Source organism: Phaethon lepturus, unplaced genomic scaffold (genome assembly GCF_000687285.1).
Source record: "Phaethon lepturus isolate BGI_N335 unplaced genomic scaffold, ASM68728v1 scaffold7437, whole genome shotgun sequence".
Taxonomy (NCBI): domain Eukaryota; kingdom Metazoa; phylum Chordata; class Aves; order Phaethontiformes; family Phaethontidae; genus Phaethon; species Phaethon lepturus.
The window spans coordinates 29539-43897 of NW_010551108.1; the positions used below are offsets into that span (position 1 = coordinate 29539).

At 39.5% G+C, this 14359-nt stretch overlaps 1 protein-coding gene across 1 annotated transcript in view; it reads left to right on the forward strand.

The window, feature by feature from the left end:
- CRYL1 (crystallin, lambda 1) overlaps positions 1-14359 on the forward strand; it is a gene marked incomplete at both ends in the record, with an annotated part of 54935 nt that overhangs the window by 27160 nt on the left and 13416 nt on the right. The window contains 2 exons of the mRNA XM_010290773.1: positions 1071-1232; positions 5321-5515. Coding sequence (XP_010289075.1) covers positions 1071-1232; positions 5321-5515 — 357 coding nt within the window. The remainder of the gene's footprint in view (positions 1-1070; positions 1233-5320; positions 5516-14359) is intronic.

Sequence of the window (14359 nt, forward strand, 5' to 3'; positions counted from 1 at the left end):
AGCTGCAGGTATTAAATGTAAATTTTTGATTATATTAAATGTGTAGCCTTTTTCCCTACCCTCATGTGCAGTTCAGCATAGCAGGAAGGACAGAATGAACCACTGACAGGTGGGAGAGGATTAGAGTTGGAAAAGAGCAGGCATTGTCTGTGTATTTTAAAGGGAAAGCTGAGCTTTTGCAAGTTTGGGATCCTGTTTGGATTTTTTTAAATCCTTCCAAAAAAACCCCAGAAAACAACCTGTCTTTGTTCCCCTGTTTTCTTCTTGTAGGTTGAAGTCTTTACTGTTGATTGTGGGATCCACTGTAGCTATTCTCCCATGTCCTCGTTGCTCCCAGACTGGTGGACTTCTACATGTTCTCCTTCAGGCAGCTCCTGAGGCTGACTTTGAAATTCTAGCGGCTGTGGATTGTGGCTGTTGGCTCATACATGTGAAATTTCACACAATACTACAGAGCTAAACACACTCAATAGCTTTGGGAGAAGTTCTTATAGTGTGCATTCTACTTCAGAAATCTTTCTCAGAGTTGAAATGAATGGAGATATTTCAGCTTTTTAAGTGTGAGGGTCACCAAGAGCTGTTTCAGTGCAGGTTTCAGAATTGAACCTTGAAATCTTCCTCTATAGTTCTGGAGATAGTAAGTTTGTCTTCTTTTGAGATACACCTCTTCATTTCCATTTTGTCTGAGAGCAAATACTGACTTCTGTCGTGTGAGATTCTCTTTAAAAAATGGAGACCAGATCTTATTCGTCCATACTGTTATCTCTATCTCTGCGCATGAGTAAACATCTGTATTTTAAACAAAGCAGATCATTTGTTTTGTGTTAAATCTCCTGTGGTGTGTCATGGTCCATCTTCCTGCTATAGAGAAACTCTTGGGCTTTCCATTTCTTTATATGTGGGAAGTTATTTACAGCTATGTTACAGCTCACTGGTATATCTAGGCTGATTAAAACAGTGGTTTATGCTGAGTTCCTAGGTGTCAAGGCGGGATCAATGAAGTCTGAAACACATGGATAAATACTATTGAACTAGAAGACTTTTAATACTGATTTTTGTTTTTATTCCAGGAATGTACTCCGGAGAACCTGGAACTGAAAAAGAAGATTTTCAGTCAGTTAGATCTTATTGTTGGTGACAATGTTATCTTGAGCAGCTCGACGTCTTGTCTCTTACCCAACAAATTGTTCACTGGCCTTAAACACGTTAAGCAGTGTATTGTGTCACATCCTGTAAGTATAATGGTGTGTTTGGTTTTTGTAGTAGTGGTAGTAGTACAGGTGTTTGGCTAAACTGCACCCCAAACTCTTCCCTGGAGACTGAGAGATACAGAAGGATATTTGGAATGCTTCTGTGCCATCATTAGTGTGCAGGGGCCTGACATCATAAAAGCTTTAGTTTGGTCATTTTGTGAGCAGCAGCATCTACTAAATTGAGAGGATGTATGCGTGTTTCATACTGTTGGCTCAAGATACATTCTGTGTAAGCTGTTGTGCTCATATTGTTGTGTGTTACTCTTAACTACTGGCTCTCAAAATGTAGGAATTCTGTGTTTTGAAGACAAACCTATAAAATTTCCTACTTTCTTCTTGTGGCATCATTAGTCTTTTCCAGTATCCTTTTTCAGCTGCTGTGGGGTAACAGTAGGGATCCAAACAGTGAGCTGCATGTGCTTGTCAGCTAATGTTGATGAAAGATGGAAGCTTTTGACTCTGGTTTCTTCAGACTTCTGATGCAGAAGCTGTATACCTGAAGAGGAAAAGCAAATGGATGAAATGGAACAAATTGTACTTGCAGCTGAATTTGCATGCTGCGACAGGGCAGTGATGCAGAAATGGCATGACTAGAGGTGGCAGCGGAACCTCAAAATGCTGAAGGGCACCTGTGAACTTCTGTAGAGTTCTATGTGGAGCTGCCAGACAGCAGTTTATGACATCTCTTCGCAGCATGGAAGAGCATTTTGTCTTGATCACTGGGATTCTTACTGCTTCTGTTTACTACTACTCAATAGCTAATGCATTTGTTAGTCTGGTGTTGGACAGGTCAGTTAAGACGACTGTTGTTAGCAGGTTTGCAATATCTGGAGAAAGATACTGCTCTGCTATCTGCAACTTGGTAACTACATGTTCTCTCTTCAGGGCATCCCTCAGGATGGAAAGTAAATGTCAGTTCCCTGGCCATGCTCAAGAGTGGCAGTGTGAATGCAAAAATACAGCACTACTTTACTGTAATGTCTCTATAGCTACCTGTAGCCTAATGCTACAGTGTCAAAGCATTTGATCAGTCCCTTTCTGACATCCCTCCACCACCACCATTGTGCCTTGGGGTGACTGGGAAGCAAAAGGCACAAAAGGATTGGTTCCTTTCTGTATAATTAGTTTTCATCCCATTTTAATTAAAAGAAAGTCCAAAGTATGTGTCTGTGCCTATGCTTAGCCTTTCTCCAGTCTAAAGTTCAATAGTTCCTTATCTCTTATTTCCAGGGTTGTAACTTTCTGTAGTGCAAGAGAAGAGACAATGTCTCTTCTAGACTTCTGTATTAAGTAACTATAGCTATGATTGTTTTTTTTTTTAACCAATTCCTGGGCTTCTGCCTGTTCTCTGACTGTTTGTCAGTCTTTGATTTTACATTACTCTTTATTACTGTTTTCCCAAGTTGGTCTGTTCCAATTGACTTGTTTAGTCTGAGCTGCAGTCTTTATAGGAGCCACTTCTGAAACCAGGTTTTATCAGATCTGGAAAGGTAGCTAGTCCTTGCATAAGCATTTTCTAGGTTGCTGTTGTAAGGATATATGCATTTTCCAAAGCAAATACTCTGGAGTACCTTAAAATGTTTAATTGTTCTGAAATGGCTTTGCAATTCAACTGAGATGATTTTCTTGGTAATGTTTGGATCTCAGCTTCACTGAAAGGGGAGTGTACTGGAGAAACTGTGAGCTGGTGTACTCTTCCAGGGGCCTTTCTGCATCTGTTATATCAGGAAACATGCTTGCTTTGTAGTAGTTGTTGGCTTTTAGTGTTTTTTGTTTTAACTATGGGCTTACTAGTGTCTTGAACGCAACAGCAGGACGTGGGGAATGGTGGCTGCAGCAGACACTGCGGAAACGAGAAGTGTCGAATTTGTTATACAAGAAAAATTAAAAGCTAAAGTTGTAAAGCCTCTGGCACAGGTGAGCCTGTGAGGAGAAATGAAATAAAATGCCCAAAGGACAGAATGAGCTCCTTCTAAGCAAATCCCTTTGCTTAACATAGCAATAGGTTCAATAATTAGAAAAAATAGATGAAATCCCATAGCACATCTGTGTGATAGAAATGCATGCAATACTTGTAGGAACAGCTGTTTTCTGCAAGCAGTTTCAGGCAGTGAGTTGGTAGAGCTCTTCTGCAGAGCAGTCCATTTCTGATGTATTGTATGTGCCTGCTAGGTCACACAGCTAGAAATATGGAGCTAGAGGAAACTGTGCCATTGAGTGAAGTCCCTTGCTGTACAGGAAACCATGTAATCAAATCACCTTAAAAATGTGATTTTTAGACTCTTAGACTATTTTTTTTAACTCCTATACTCCTGTTGGAAGTTGTTTGTGTCTTCTAATTTTTGTTCCAATCCTATTAACAGTCCATTAAAATTAATTTGATGTTTGTTGACAGCTTTTGTGTAGCTTAATCCTTTCTCTGTGTTTACTTTGTCATGTCCTTTCTTAGCTTTCATTTTGCTAGGCTGGGTAAGGTAAGCTCTTCTGCTCCCTGAAGAAAGGCATTGCATTCCTCTTCTCATTTCTAGAAACCTTCCCCCACCCCCACTTTCACCCGTGTTGTACCTCTTTTCATTTTTACCAACATCTCACTCCTAAAAAATTGTCTTCCTAAGTCTCCTCAGTGTGCTCATGAACACACTGTATACTCCCCATGCCAAGTTCATGAAATAGAATATTTCAGTAAGATGACTGTCAACACTAATCTTGGAAGAAATTTGTAATAGCTTCAGCCTCTCTCAACAATTAACTCGTCCTCTGCCTGATTGGAACTTGTGATATACTTAAGGGTTAGAAAAGCCTTCAGAGAACTTCTTGGTGCTTGCAGTGTTTTGGGTCTTGCTAAATTGCCTGGCACCACACCTGCGATGGTGTCCATGCTGTTCTCTGCCTTGGTGGTGGCACTGCCAAAGAGCTGGATGTTAGAAAGGTTATGTTGGAACACAAGGCACTTTAAAAGAAATGGAGTGTGTTACATCAGGAGTTAGAGCAGATGTAACCTACATCAGGTTATGCGTTGGTCAGACCCTGCAGTAAAGGGAACCATGTAAGTACTGAAAAGAAAGAACATGCAGAGAGGAAAGACCACTTGCATGTTGCTGTGACTAAATGCTGGACTTGGCATTTACATGAGCACAGTTAAGAGCAGTTGGCTATAAGGGAGCATGGTGAAAGAATCAGTACTTAATTACCATCTTTTAAATGTCAACATTATTTCTGGTAGTAATTTATGGTATGTTAGATCCTTCTATTGCCTGGAAACTAGACCGAGAGCTGAGTTTAACACCTTAAGAATATGGCTGAAGGACTGCTGCTTTTGGAAAGAGGACACAGGCAGTGTTACTGCCTGTAACACTATGACCTGAAGAACTTTTAGGTGTTTCTAGGATGTTCTGTAGAATTTTTTGTTTATTACTTCAAGACCTTTGTGTAATGTATTTTTGACTTGATGAGAAATTACATTTGAGAAGAGTCAGGGAGAGGTGATGTTTTAAATTATTTTTAAAGTAGGTACAGTGTTTGAAGGTAACCTGTTCTGCAACTTTTTCGAAGTATGTTTTATGTGATATCTGTTACAGTGTTTAGCATATATTTACAGGCTTGGGCCAGTAGCAGCTTATCTATTAAGTGTTGCATCTTACAGGTGGTGTTTAGCAATAATTTTGTTACAAAGTTCCTGAATATCTAAAAGGAAATGCTTTGCTTCATGTTGAAAGACAGGTGTTGACCATATGTCTTACAACAACAAACAGCCTGAATATTGAGAAAACATCAGTTACTCAAGTCAGTATAAAGTCTTCTAGTACTGTTTGAGTGCTGTTGTCTTTAGTGTAGCTTCATGAACTTTGCTGGGGTTAAACAGAGTTAGATTTAATGCAAGATTAATTCTTTTCTTAATTTGAATTAATACACCAGCTTTTATTGGGGTCTTTCAGGATCTGAAGATCAGGCTTACTGTGTTCACTGGAAAATACCCATGCTAGTAACAAGCTATAAAGATGCTTTGTATTAACTTGTTCTGTTAATCTGTTGATAGTTGATGTTCTTCTTTTGTGTTTCTTCTTGAGGTAAATCCACCTTACTTTGTGCCGTTGGTTGAACTTGTTCCTCATCCAGAAACAGATCCTTCTACTACAGAGAGAACATATGCCCTGATGAAGAAGATTGGTCAATCTCCTGTCAAACTAAACAGAGAAATTGAGGGGTTTGTTCTGAATCGGCTCCAATATGCAGTGATAAGTGAAGCCTGGAGACTTGTGGGTGTATGTATTTTTTTTCCAATTTCTACATACACACACTGCGAGTTTTGTAGATGTGACAAGCAAGACTGTATATTTGAATTTCCTATAAAATTGTGTCACCTTTGTTAAACTGTCCCTTATGAACATGAAATATTAACATGTAAATTAAAGACAGTAAGAAGTGATATCAATAATAAATAGCAAAGACTGACAAAAACAAAGTGATATGATCATAACAACTATCCTTTATCCTGCTTTCTTTTGAGAATACTGTTGCTTTCAGGACAATCAAAAGAACAATCTTAAAAGCACAGTGTTCAAAATAATGATTTTTCTCTTTTTTTAGGTTGTCTCTTCAATTGCTGTTATTTTCTGAATGTTGCTGGCCTACTGTACAGTGGTTATGAAAATAATATTTTAAATGGTTTTCTCTTTGGCCTTTCAGGAATTGCAGTCATAGGTTCAACAGTTATTTGATACTTGTAGGTAAAGACAGATTTCTCCTCCTCCTGCCCATTCAGACTTCTAGCTGAGAATCATTTGTTTGTGCCCTTTTGGCTTTTCCCACAGTTACCTGTTCTGTGCTGCAAAGTCTGATCTTTCATCAGGAAGAGCTGAATTTTGAGTCTATTGCTCTTCTGTTGAGAAGAGATTCAGTTGGTCTTGAGTAGGGCTTACTTTTTTGTCATGCAGAGTGTTTGGATTTTTCAAGCTGTTTAAAACAACCATGCACACAAATATAGGTAAAGATCTTGAAACTAAAGTAATCTTAACATATTGTCAACAAAGCGACTCTTTTCCAAAGCAGTATCTAAACATAGTTACTGAACTGATTATGCTTACCTTAGTTAGCTTCCACTAGCAACACAACATAATTATATGAAGGGAGGTGGTCAATAATAATAAGTAAAGCAATGTATTGGGAAGGAACTGATCTTCTACTAGTGATGTTTCTTTAAATAAAAAAAAAAAAGTTTCTGTTATTAAAAAAGCTAATATAAAGTCTTAAATATATGATAAGAAAAACCCCTTCAGAAAGCTGTAGTCATGTTGAAAGACACAGGATAGAAAGGATAGTAACCTCTAAATTATTTTTGAAACCATAATAATGCTGGTGAAAAATGATTTTGAGAATAAAAATGTAAAAACAGCTACTAAAAAATGTGAAGAAGGAAGGTAAGTTCATGGGGAAGAAAGCTAGCTGAACTGCAATGTTCACTGTTAAGGAGATTCCCACACTGTAATCTTTGCTTGAAAGGAAGGGATCTGACATAGAAGTCAAAAAAGTCATGCTAAGCACAAGATTTTTTGAGGAGGAAAGAGTAAATGAGTAATGGCAGACTGTGAAGGAGAAATGGAACTTATCTGAGAATCCCAAAACTCAAACAGGAAGTTGATGAAATACTGATTTAAGCCCCTTTTTACAAACCAGCTAGCATAATACTGTAGAAATGCAAGTTAGCACTTACACCTTAGTGTTTTTTTTTTAAAAAGTTGAAAGTGTCGTTGGGAAACTGTGGACCAGTAAGTCTGATAATGAGTAGTGATATTGATACAATACCATAAGGGGTTTGTGGCGAGGTGCGTGTTGGTCTCTTCTCCCAACTAACTAGTGATAGGACGAGAGGAAATGGCTTCAAGTTGCGCCAGGGGAGGTTTACATTGGGTACTAGGAAAAATTTCTTCACTGAGAGAGTGGTCAGGCATTGGAACAGGCTGCCCAGGGAGGTGGTGGAGTCACCATCACTGGAAGTGTTCGAAAAACGTGTGGATGTGGTGCTTCAGGACATGGTTTAGGGGGCATGGTAGTGTTGGGTTAACGGTTGGACTTGGTGATCTTGAAGGTCCTTTCCAACCTTAATGATTCTGTAATACCCTTGGCCGGCACAGATATCAAGGGAAGTAATGCCTCAGAAATCTAGTGGTATTCTTTCATGTCTCTGAGAGGCATAAACTGAATTGTGGAAGTCGCTGCCATAGAAACCTAGGACATTAAAAATACGAATGAGTTCAGGGACATTTAGACACACTCATGTTAGAAGACCATGCAGAAGCAACCTCCGGCTGTCAGAGTCTCAGACTGGACTGCTGGGAGCTGAGGCAGTACATATCATTGAAAGTATCACTCTGTATTTGGTCTTCAGTTATGGAAAGAGTATAAGAACACTTCATGGGGTACTATTGGTAAAGAGGTATTGATTTGAGGTGAGCCTTTAGTATGAAGCTGTCTGGATGCTTTTTGGGTGGGTGGTGGTATATGAATAGTAACAAGATAGTGCTTGAAGCGCTGACAGGTAATGAAATTTGCTTTTGTTGTGCATCATCAAAGTTTCCAAATTGTTCTGGTTTTGTATAATGTTATTTCATTTCAGGCAAATACACATTTAAACTGTAACAACTTTGGCTGTATTTCCATTCCAAAAGCCTGGACAAATAGCAGTTATCAAAGGTGTATAGTTTCAGCTGTGTGACTTCAGGCTACACAGTGCCTTTGATGGGAGGAGAATCACTGCAGACAGGAGAGCTGCAGGCCTGGGGCAGTTTCTGTGTTTTTGCTGTTGTGCTGCCAAATTAGTAATTTTTATTGCAAGTCTTGTTCTTTTGCTGTGTTCCACTTTCAAAGTGGGGAAAAGTACTTCTTCCTTCTGATTAAGTCACTCTTCAGTTCTTATTGTTGAAAACATCAGCCTCCCCAGGTCTTTGAGAGGCTCCTAATGTGTTTTACGCACATTGATTCCTTCTGGTAACAAAAGTTTTCCTTACCCTAAGAAGCACTGGTGGTGGAAGAAGATAAACTACAAATATTAGCAGGAGGGACATATTAATAAAGTATTCTTGTCCAAAATGACCACAGTTAATCCTTCTGTGGTTAGATATGTAAATTGCATGTATTCGATGAGGCAATCCAAGCCAGCATGGATGCAGAACACAGATGTTCTTACAAAATTACTTATGAACACTGTGGTATTTTTATGCTAATAATATATATTGCTTTTGACTGTTGTAAAAGAACAATGAGACAGAACCATAAAACATAATTTCAAGCTTACTTGTGGTTGTAAATGCCTGAACAAGTACCTTTGTATGCCTGCAGTTAATGTCATAAACTGATCAGTGCTATGCTATTTCTGTTATAAGGTTTCTTTAACATATGGTGAATGCTTGAGAAAAATCTGTGTTGTTGCTGGAGGACTGTTGTATTTGCACTGCAGTGTATCAGTTCTTTGCGACATAACAAGGGCATAAATATTGAAATGAGCTTAAACAGCCCCTTTATGTAAAACAACTATCTAGTTTTTTGAGGATTTTGCTGAGGTGTAAGCTTGAAAGTTCTCATCTGCATACTCACCTCAGAAATATTGATAGTAATGCCAGGGGAGTGATCTTAAAATTTCTTCACTGAGAGGGTGGTCAGGCATTGGAACAAGCTGCCCAGGGAAGTGGTGGAGTCACCATCACTGGAAGTGTTCAAAAAACATGTAGACGTGGCACTTCAGGATATGGTTTAGTGGGCTTGGTGGTGTTGGGTTGATGGTTGGATTTGATGATCTTAGAGGTCCTTTCCAACCTTAATGATTCTGTGATTACACATGCACACGTGTGCACATATCACAGAATCGCAGAATATGCTTTTGCCAAAGTCAGAGTTCAGACACCTTTGCATGGACAGTCTTTTTTGTCTTTTTTTTTTTTTGTTTTTTTCAGTCAGTTGAGCTTATTTCATTCAAGAAACTAGTGGAAGCTTCTCCGGCAGAAGTATTAATGTACTGTTAAAAAAGGCATTGGTGGTAGGACAGACATGCAGGTACAGCTGTACTAACAACGTTTATCTGGAAAATTTTATCACAAATGGACTGAGCAGCTTGCAGGATATATTTGAGTTCCCAAATGTAGCTCAGCAACTGATGGCCTGCCAGTCTTTCTCTTTTCTGTAGCAATGCTGTGTTGGGATGTGTGATGGGTGAGGCATGGGACACGCATCATACAATGGGAGAAGGGCTCTGATACAGAGCATGAACATGAGGATGGGGCTGTATAGAAAGCAATGTGGTAAATATAGCTGATTGCTGGATGATACGTAGGGCTCACCAACTTCTACCACATGGGTCCAAGAGTAGGAGAGGCTATAACAGCCAGAAATCTGAGGTAAGGCCCTGCCAACAGGTTGGGTTGAGGCTCAGGCTCCACATGGTGCTTAAATTGCATGTGGGCATGGATGGTGGAGCAGAGAGAGAAGCGTAATTTAGGGCAAAGTGATGAAGGTAGCAATGAGAAACCCGGGTATTGGGATAGTTTGTCTTTGCCAAAGGTGCTGGGGTCCCCAGGAGCACACATGGGGAGGGTGGGATTTTGAAGCTGGGCACAAAATGAGTGCTGTTGAATGCAGGACTGGGCCAAATGTGGGAGTGGGAAGTACGGAGTTAAGGTGGTGAAAAATTAGGAGGCCTGAAGGTTGAGATCCCCATTTGTAGGAAAGTAGGAGAATGAAAACTCATTCGGTGACATACAGTTGCGTGCTAAGAACTTTGGCCATGTGGATAATTAGGAATGTGGATTTAAGGATGCAGAAGTTTGACTTTACAAGAGCTTAGAAGCAAAGACCATGGATTATTTATGGCCCTAAAAGAAGGAATTCAAGCAAGTGTTCCCCTTTGAGGCAAGAGTGCTACAATGAGATGTTTCATTTTGGATCTGAGTTAGTCTTTTTGTGTGACAAGATGTCTTTTTGAACATTGTTTTGACTTGCAAGTCATGAGCACTTGGGCAATGCAGGTGTTTGTGGCAGGAACTTTTTTGCACCGCTTATCTCTGTCTCCCCATGCTCCCCATTTATGCCATGAAAAAGCAGACACTGGGAACAGTCCAATCTGTCCCTTAAAGGTCATGTATCTGAGAACCTTCTGTAGGACCACATAGCGTGAGACTGATGTTTGTGTAGGTTTCTTATTCATGTTTTTAATTCATAGGTCTCTGGTAGAAGTGTTGCAAAACTGATTATGATGTGAGTAAAAGATGTACTGTGAGATGTTGAGGTTGAATATCCTTATTCCCTTCTCAACCCTAAATTTTGATACTACAAGTTTGGAACCATTAGAATAATCTGTAGCTAGTAATAGGAAAAATATCTCAAATAGCGCTCTCTGTTATTCCCTGTTACCATTTATTTACTCTCTCATGTCTCCATTGATAGTGGTCACTGGTACATCTGATTTTGTTCATAACTCCTTGGAGCAGAGACTTATGGCCTTTATTTGCCTGGGAAGCACCCTGTGCACTGCTGACACTATTACTTTTGTACTTTTACCGCTACCAATACATTCTATAGTAGCTTGTGATTATGTTGCAAAAGTGTGTTAGTTAATTAGCTTGACTTTGTCTTATTCTAAAGGTAAAGTTTTGGTTGACTTCACCCAGAAAATGACAACCAAACAGTTTTACCAACACTTTAGATTAGAAGTCTGAATATCTAGGACTGTCCTTTTACTGTGGATTACTGAGTGGAAGCGTATCTTGGTGAAATATTTTTCTAAACATTACCTGGAATTTGCAGGGAGGTCATGAAATACAGCAGCAGAGATAGTGAGGAGAACATGGCAGTTTTTCAGCCCTAATCTAATTTAGGAGTTTCAGCTGCTTTTAAGAACCTGTTAAAACTATTTTGCATGATGGATCATATGGTAAGTGTCTTAAGAGTCTGTATTTTCCTCTGTATAAGCTTTTGATAGTGTCTTAATGTATTTTTTTCTTTAAAAGGTGGGTTTTCTTTTAGGTTGTAGTCATTGTAGAAGACAAGGAGAATGGGCAGCCCTGCCATTTTTTTAACCTTTTGGGAAATACATAGGTATGGTTTGGCTGTGTGTCCAATTTAGTTTGTTTTCACAGCAATCAGGTGCATTGGATTCAGTCCCTAATTTATGTAGCTCTCCCTTCTCAGGTGACTAGCTTGGCAGTCCTTAAATGCTGGCAAGACTTTTTAAATTCCAAATTCCTTATTATTAATAATTGTATTATAGTGTTATCCAGAGCACCTTTCCGAAAGATCAAAGATAAGGTAGAGGGTTGAACATCTAGTTACAGTACCCCATAAAAGAGGGATATCATAAAAAGAAGTTTAAAGGGCCAGGGAGAAAAATAGTGTTGATACTAAGTGTTTATTACAGAGTGAGGTGAGTGAGGGTGCCTTGGAAGAAGGAAGATTAAGGCTAGCAAAGTAAGGTGGTGTGAAGTGTGTAGGACAACAAGTTTCTCAAACATGATGAAATGGAAAGAGATGGAGCTGGTAGACTGATTTAGGAGAAAAGTCATATGCTCAAAATGACAGGACTGGAAAAAGATCTCATCAGGGCGTGGATGGAAGGGACTTGATTAAAGTGATAGTGAAGAGAAGGGTGTAACAAGTGCTGCTGAGAGAGAATGCATATATTAGTTGCAATCAGAAAAAAAAAAATACTCGATTTGGGAGATACAGAGAATGAAGTGGCAAATTTGGAGACAGAAAGTATGTTTTCCAGGAGGGAGTGAAGTCCAGAATAACTCTATTGGCGGCCTGGAGTAAGTAGGAGAACATGATGAATTGGTAGTATGAGAAAAAGTAAAATTGTTTTTTTGGCCATGCCACATCTAATACGATGTCGGTGACAGAAGTTGCAATGTGGGTGTGACTCACAGATGTAAAGACTGTTGATTAAAATCAAGCAGGTTAGGTCAGGGCCTAAAGGTGGAGACTGCAGAACCACCATAGGTTTTTGGAAAGGAGAAAAGGGTCCCTGCATAGCAAGCAGCACTAATAAAAGACCGAAGGATCATTAGGACAATACTGTGGCATCACAGGAGATTAAAATGTCCAGGAAGATGAAATTGTGGTATATAAATGGTGTCCTAAGAAGTGTGGAGGATTCTGAGCTAGTCTAGATCTTGAAGTCTGACTGGCCATTGGAGTCCCTGAGGATTTTGGTGGAATGTATTTTAAATTAAGACCTTAATTCTGTAGCTGTGAAGGCTTATGGTGAACTCTAATATACTTCCTTTTCCCTTTGACAAGTGCTCAAGGCGAGGGCTTGCAAGAAGGGTTACCCAGGATGAAGAGGATAAAAAATCCCCTTGGGAAGATTGTTTCACACCTAGACTTAATGAAACTGGGTTGGAACTCTTTCTTGTGTACTTCTTAGTGTAAACACCAATCTTTGTGGAAGACACCTTGCTGACCTTGTACCCACCCTACTGAATCATTCCACCAACTTATGATCTTAACATAAGTGGGAGTAGGGTTATTCCCTAGGGGAGGACAGTCTAACTCATTTCTCATTTATGTGTTTTGAATTTCTGAAGAGAAAAAGTAAAAGGCTTTTCTTTAAGAGGGTCTGTGTGACAAGGAGAAACTGAGCTCATGTGTATAGAATAATATAGCCCTCAAGTGGAGGGATCCGTCATGTCTTCCTTCTGGTAGCAGCAATTTTTGCCTTTTAGGAGCTGTAACCATGAAATTACAACTACAGTCAAAAGGCCAAGAGCAAAGCACTCATCTCATGATTCTGAGGACACCTGGTCTTCAAATGTCAGTACTGAAACTGAGGACTATAATATCAAAAGAAATAAATCAGTTTTTAATTTGAAAATTAGTTTGCAATGATTCTGAAGTGTTGCAAAAGCCTGTTAACTCTTTAACGTTATGTTTACAGTTTTTAACTGCTGCTGCTGCGGTTCAAATGCTTGTCTGGAACTTCTGGTTAATCTTTTGTCCACAAATCCATGTCAACCAGGAAAAAAAAAAATCACTCATCAAGCACAGCTTTACCAGCACAACTCATTGTTTGGATGAAGCACTCCCAACAGAAGAGCGCTTTTGTTGACTTTGCTGATGTTGTTCAGAGAAGTTGTGTTGCCATGTCAGGGGAAAAAAATTTCACAGAACATACAGTTGCCTGTGTTAGTTACAGTGATGCTGGTCTGCAATTCAAACGCTGTCTGGGGTTTTCGTTTAGTTCTGTCTTTATGCAGATCTTGCTGTCTGCCTCTGGATGAGTTACTTTACCATGCTTATGCCTTACCTTTAAGTTAAAGAAAATACTGCTTCCTTATCCCTGCCATTTGACATCTAATTAAATTGTTACTAGAATGGCATGTTCCATATATAGTGGCTAGATCTTAATAATTGTGTTATCATTTCCCTTTCAAGATAGAGTTCAAAAGCCACCCGCAACAGGGATTCAGCCAGGCTTATTTTTGATAGGAGCAATGCCTACTAACAGATCAAGACCTGAGGTTGAGTCTTATAATAGGTTCTATTTACGCCTATCTGAGATGATGAAACCTGATGTCTGTGGCCAGCTGTAGAAGTTACATTGGTCTTTTAAAGTAACACTAGACGATGTAGTTGATGAACTCGGGAAGACGCTGTGGGTGGGATTCAGCTCACTTAAGACGGGATTTCTGCAATATAGCCATTGACATCCAAGCTCCTTACTCATCTTTCATTCAGTGAGGAGAATTAGGCCCTTTTAGGAATCAGAATTTTAGAATTAGGCCCTTACCTATTCTAGATGCCTGCTTTAGGATGCTGATTTCCTTTTTCTCCTGAGTGATCATAGAGAGTCTAGATGTCTAGCTCAGATGTCAATGTCTACAGAAGGTCAGGAGAGATGTCCTGCATGCCTGTAACTCTCGCTGATCATGGTACGATATGAAGGAGCGTTCAGACAGGGTCTTGCAAGAGGGAAATTTAACAGAAAAAGACTTTTCTTTGTCCAAGCAGACGAGTATACATACTTGTATTGTGCAGCTCCAAGGGGCTTGTGAAGAAAGAGGCACTGAGTGGGGAGAGGACCTCGAGGTAGGGTAAGAAGACAAATTAACAGCGGGTCAGCA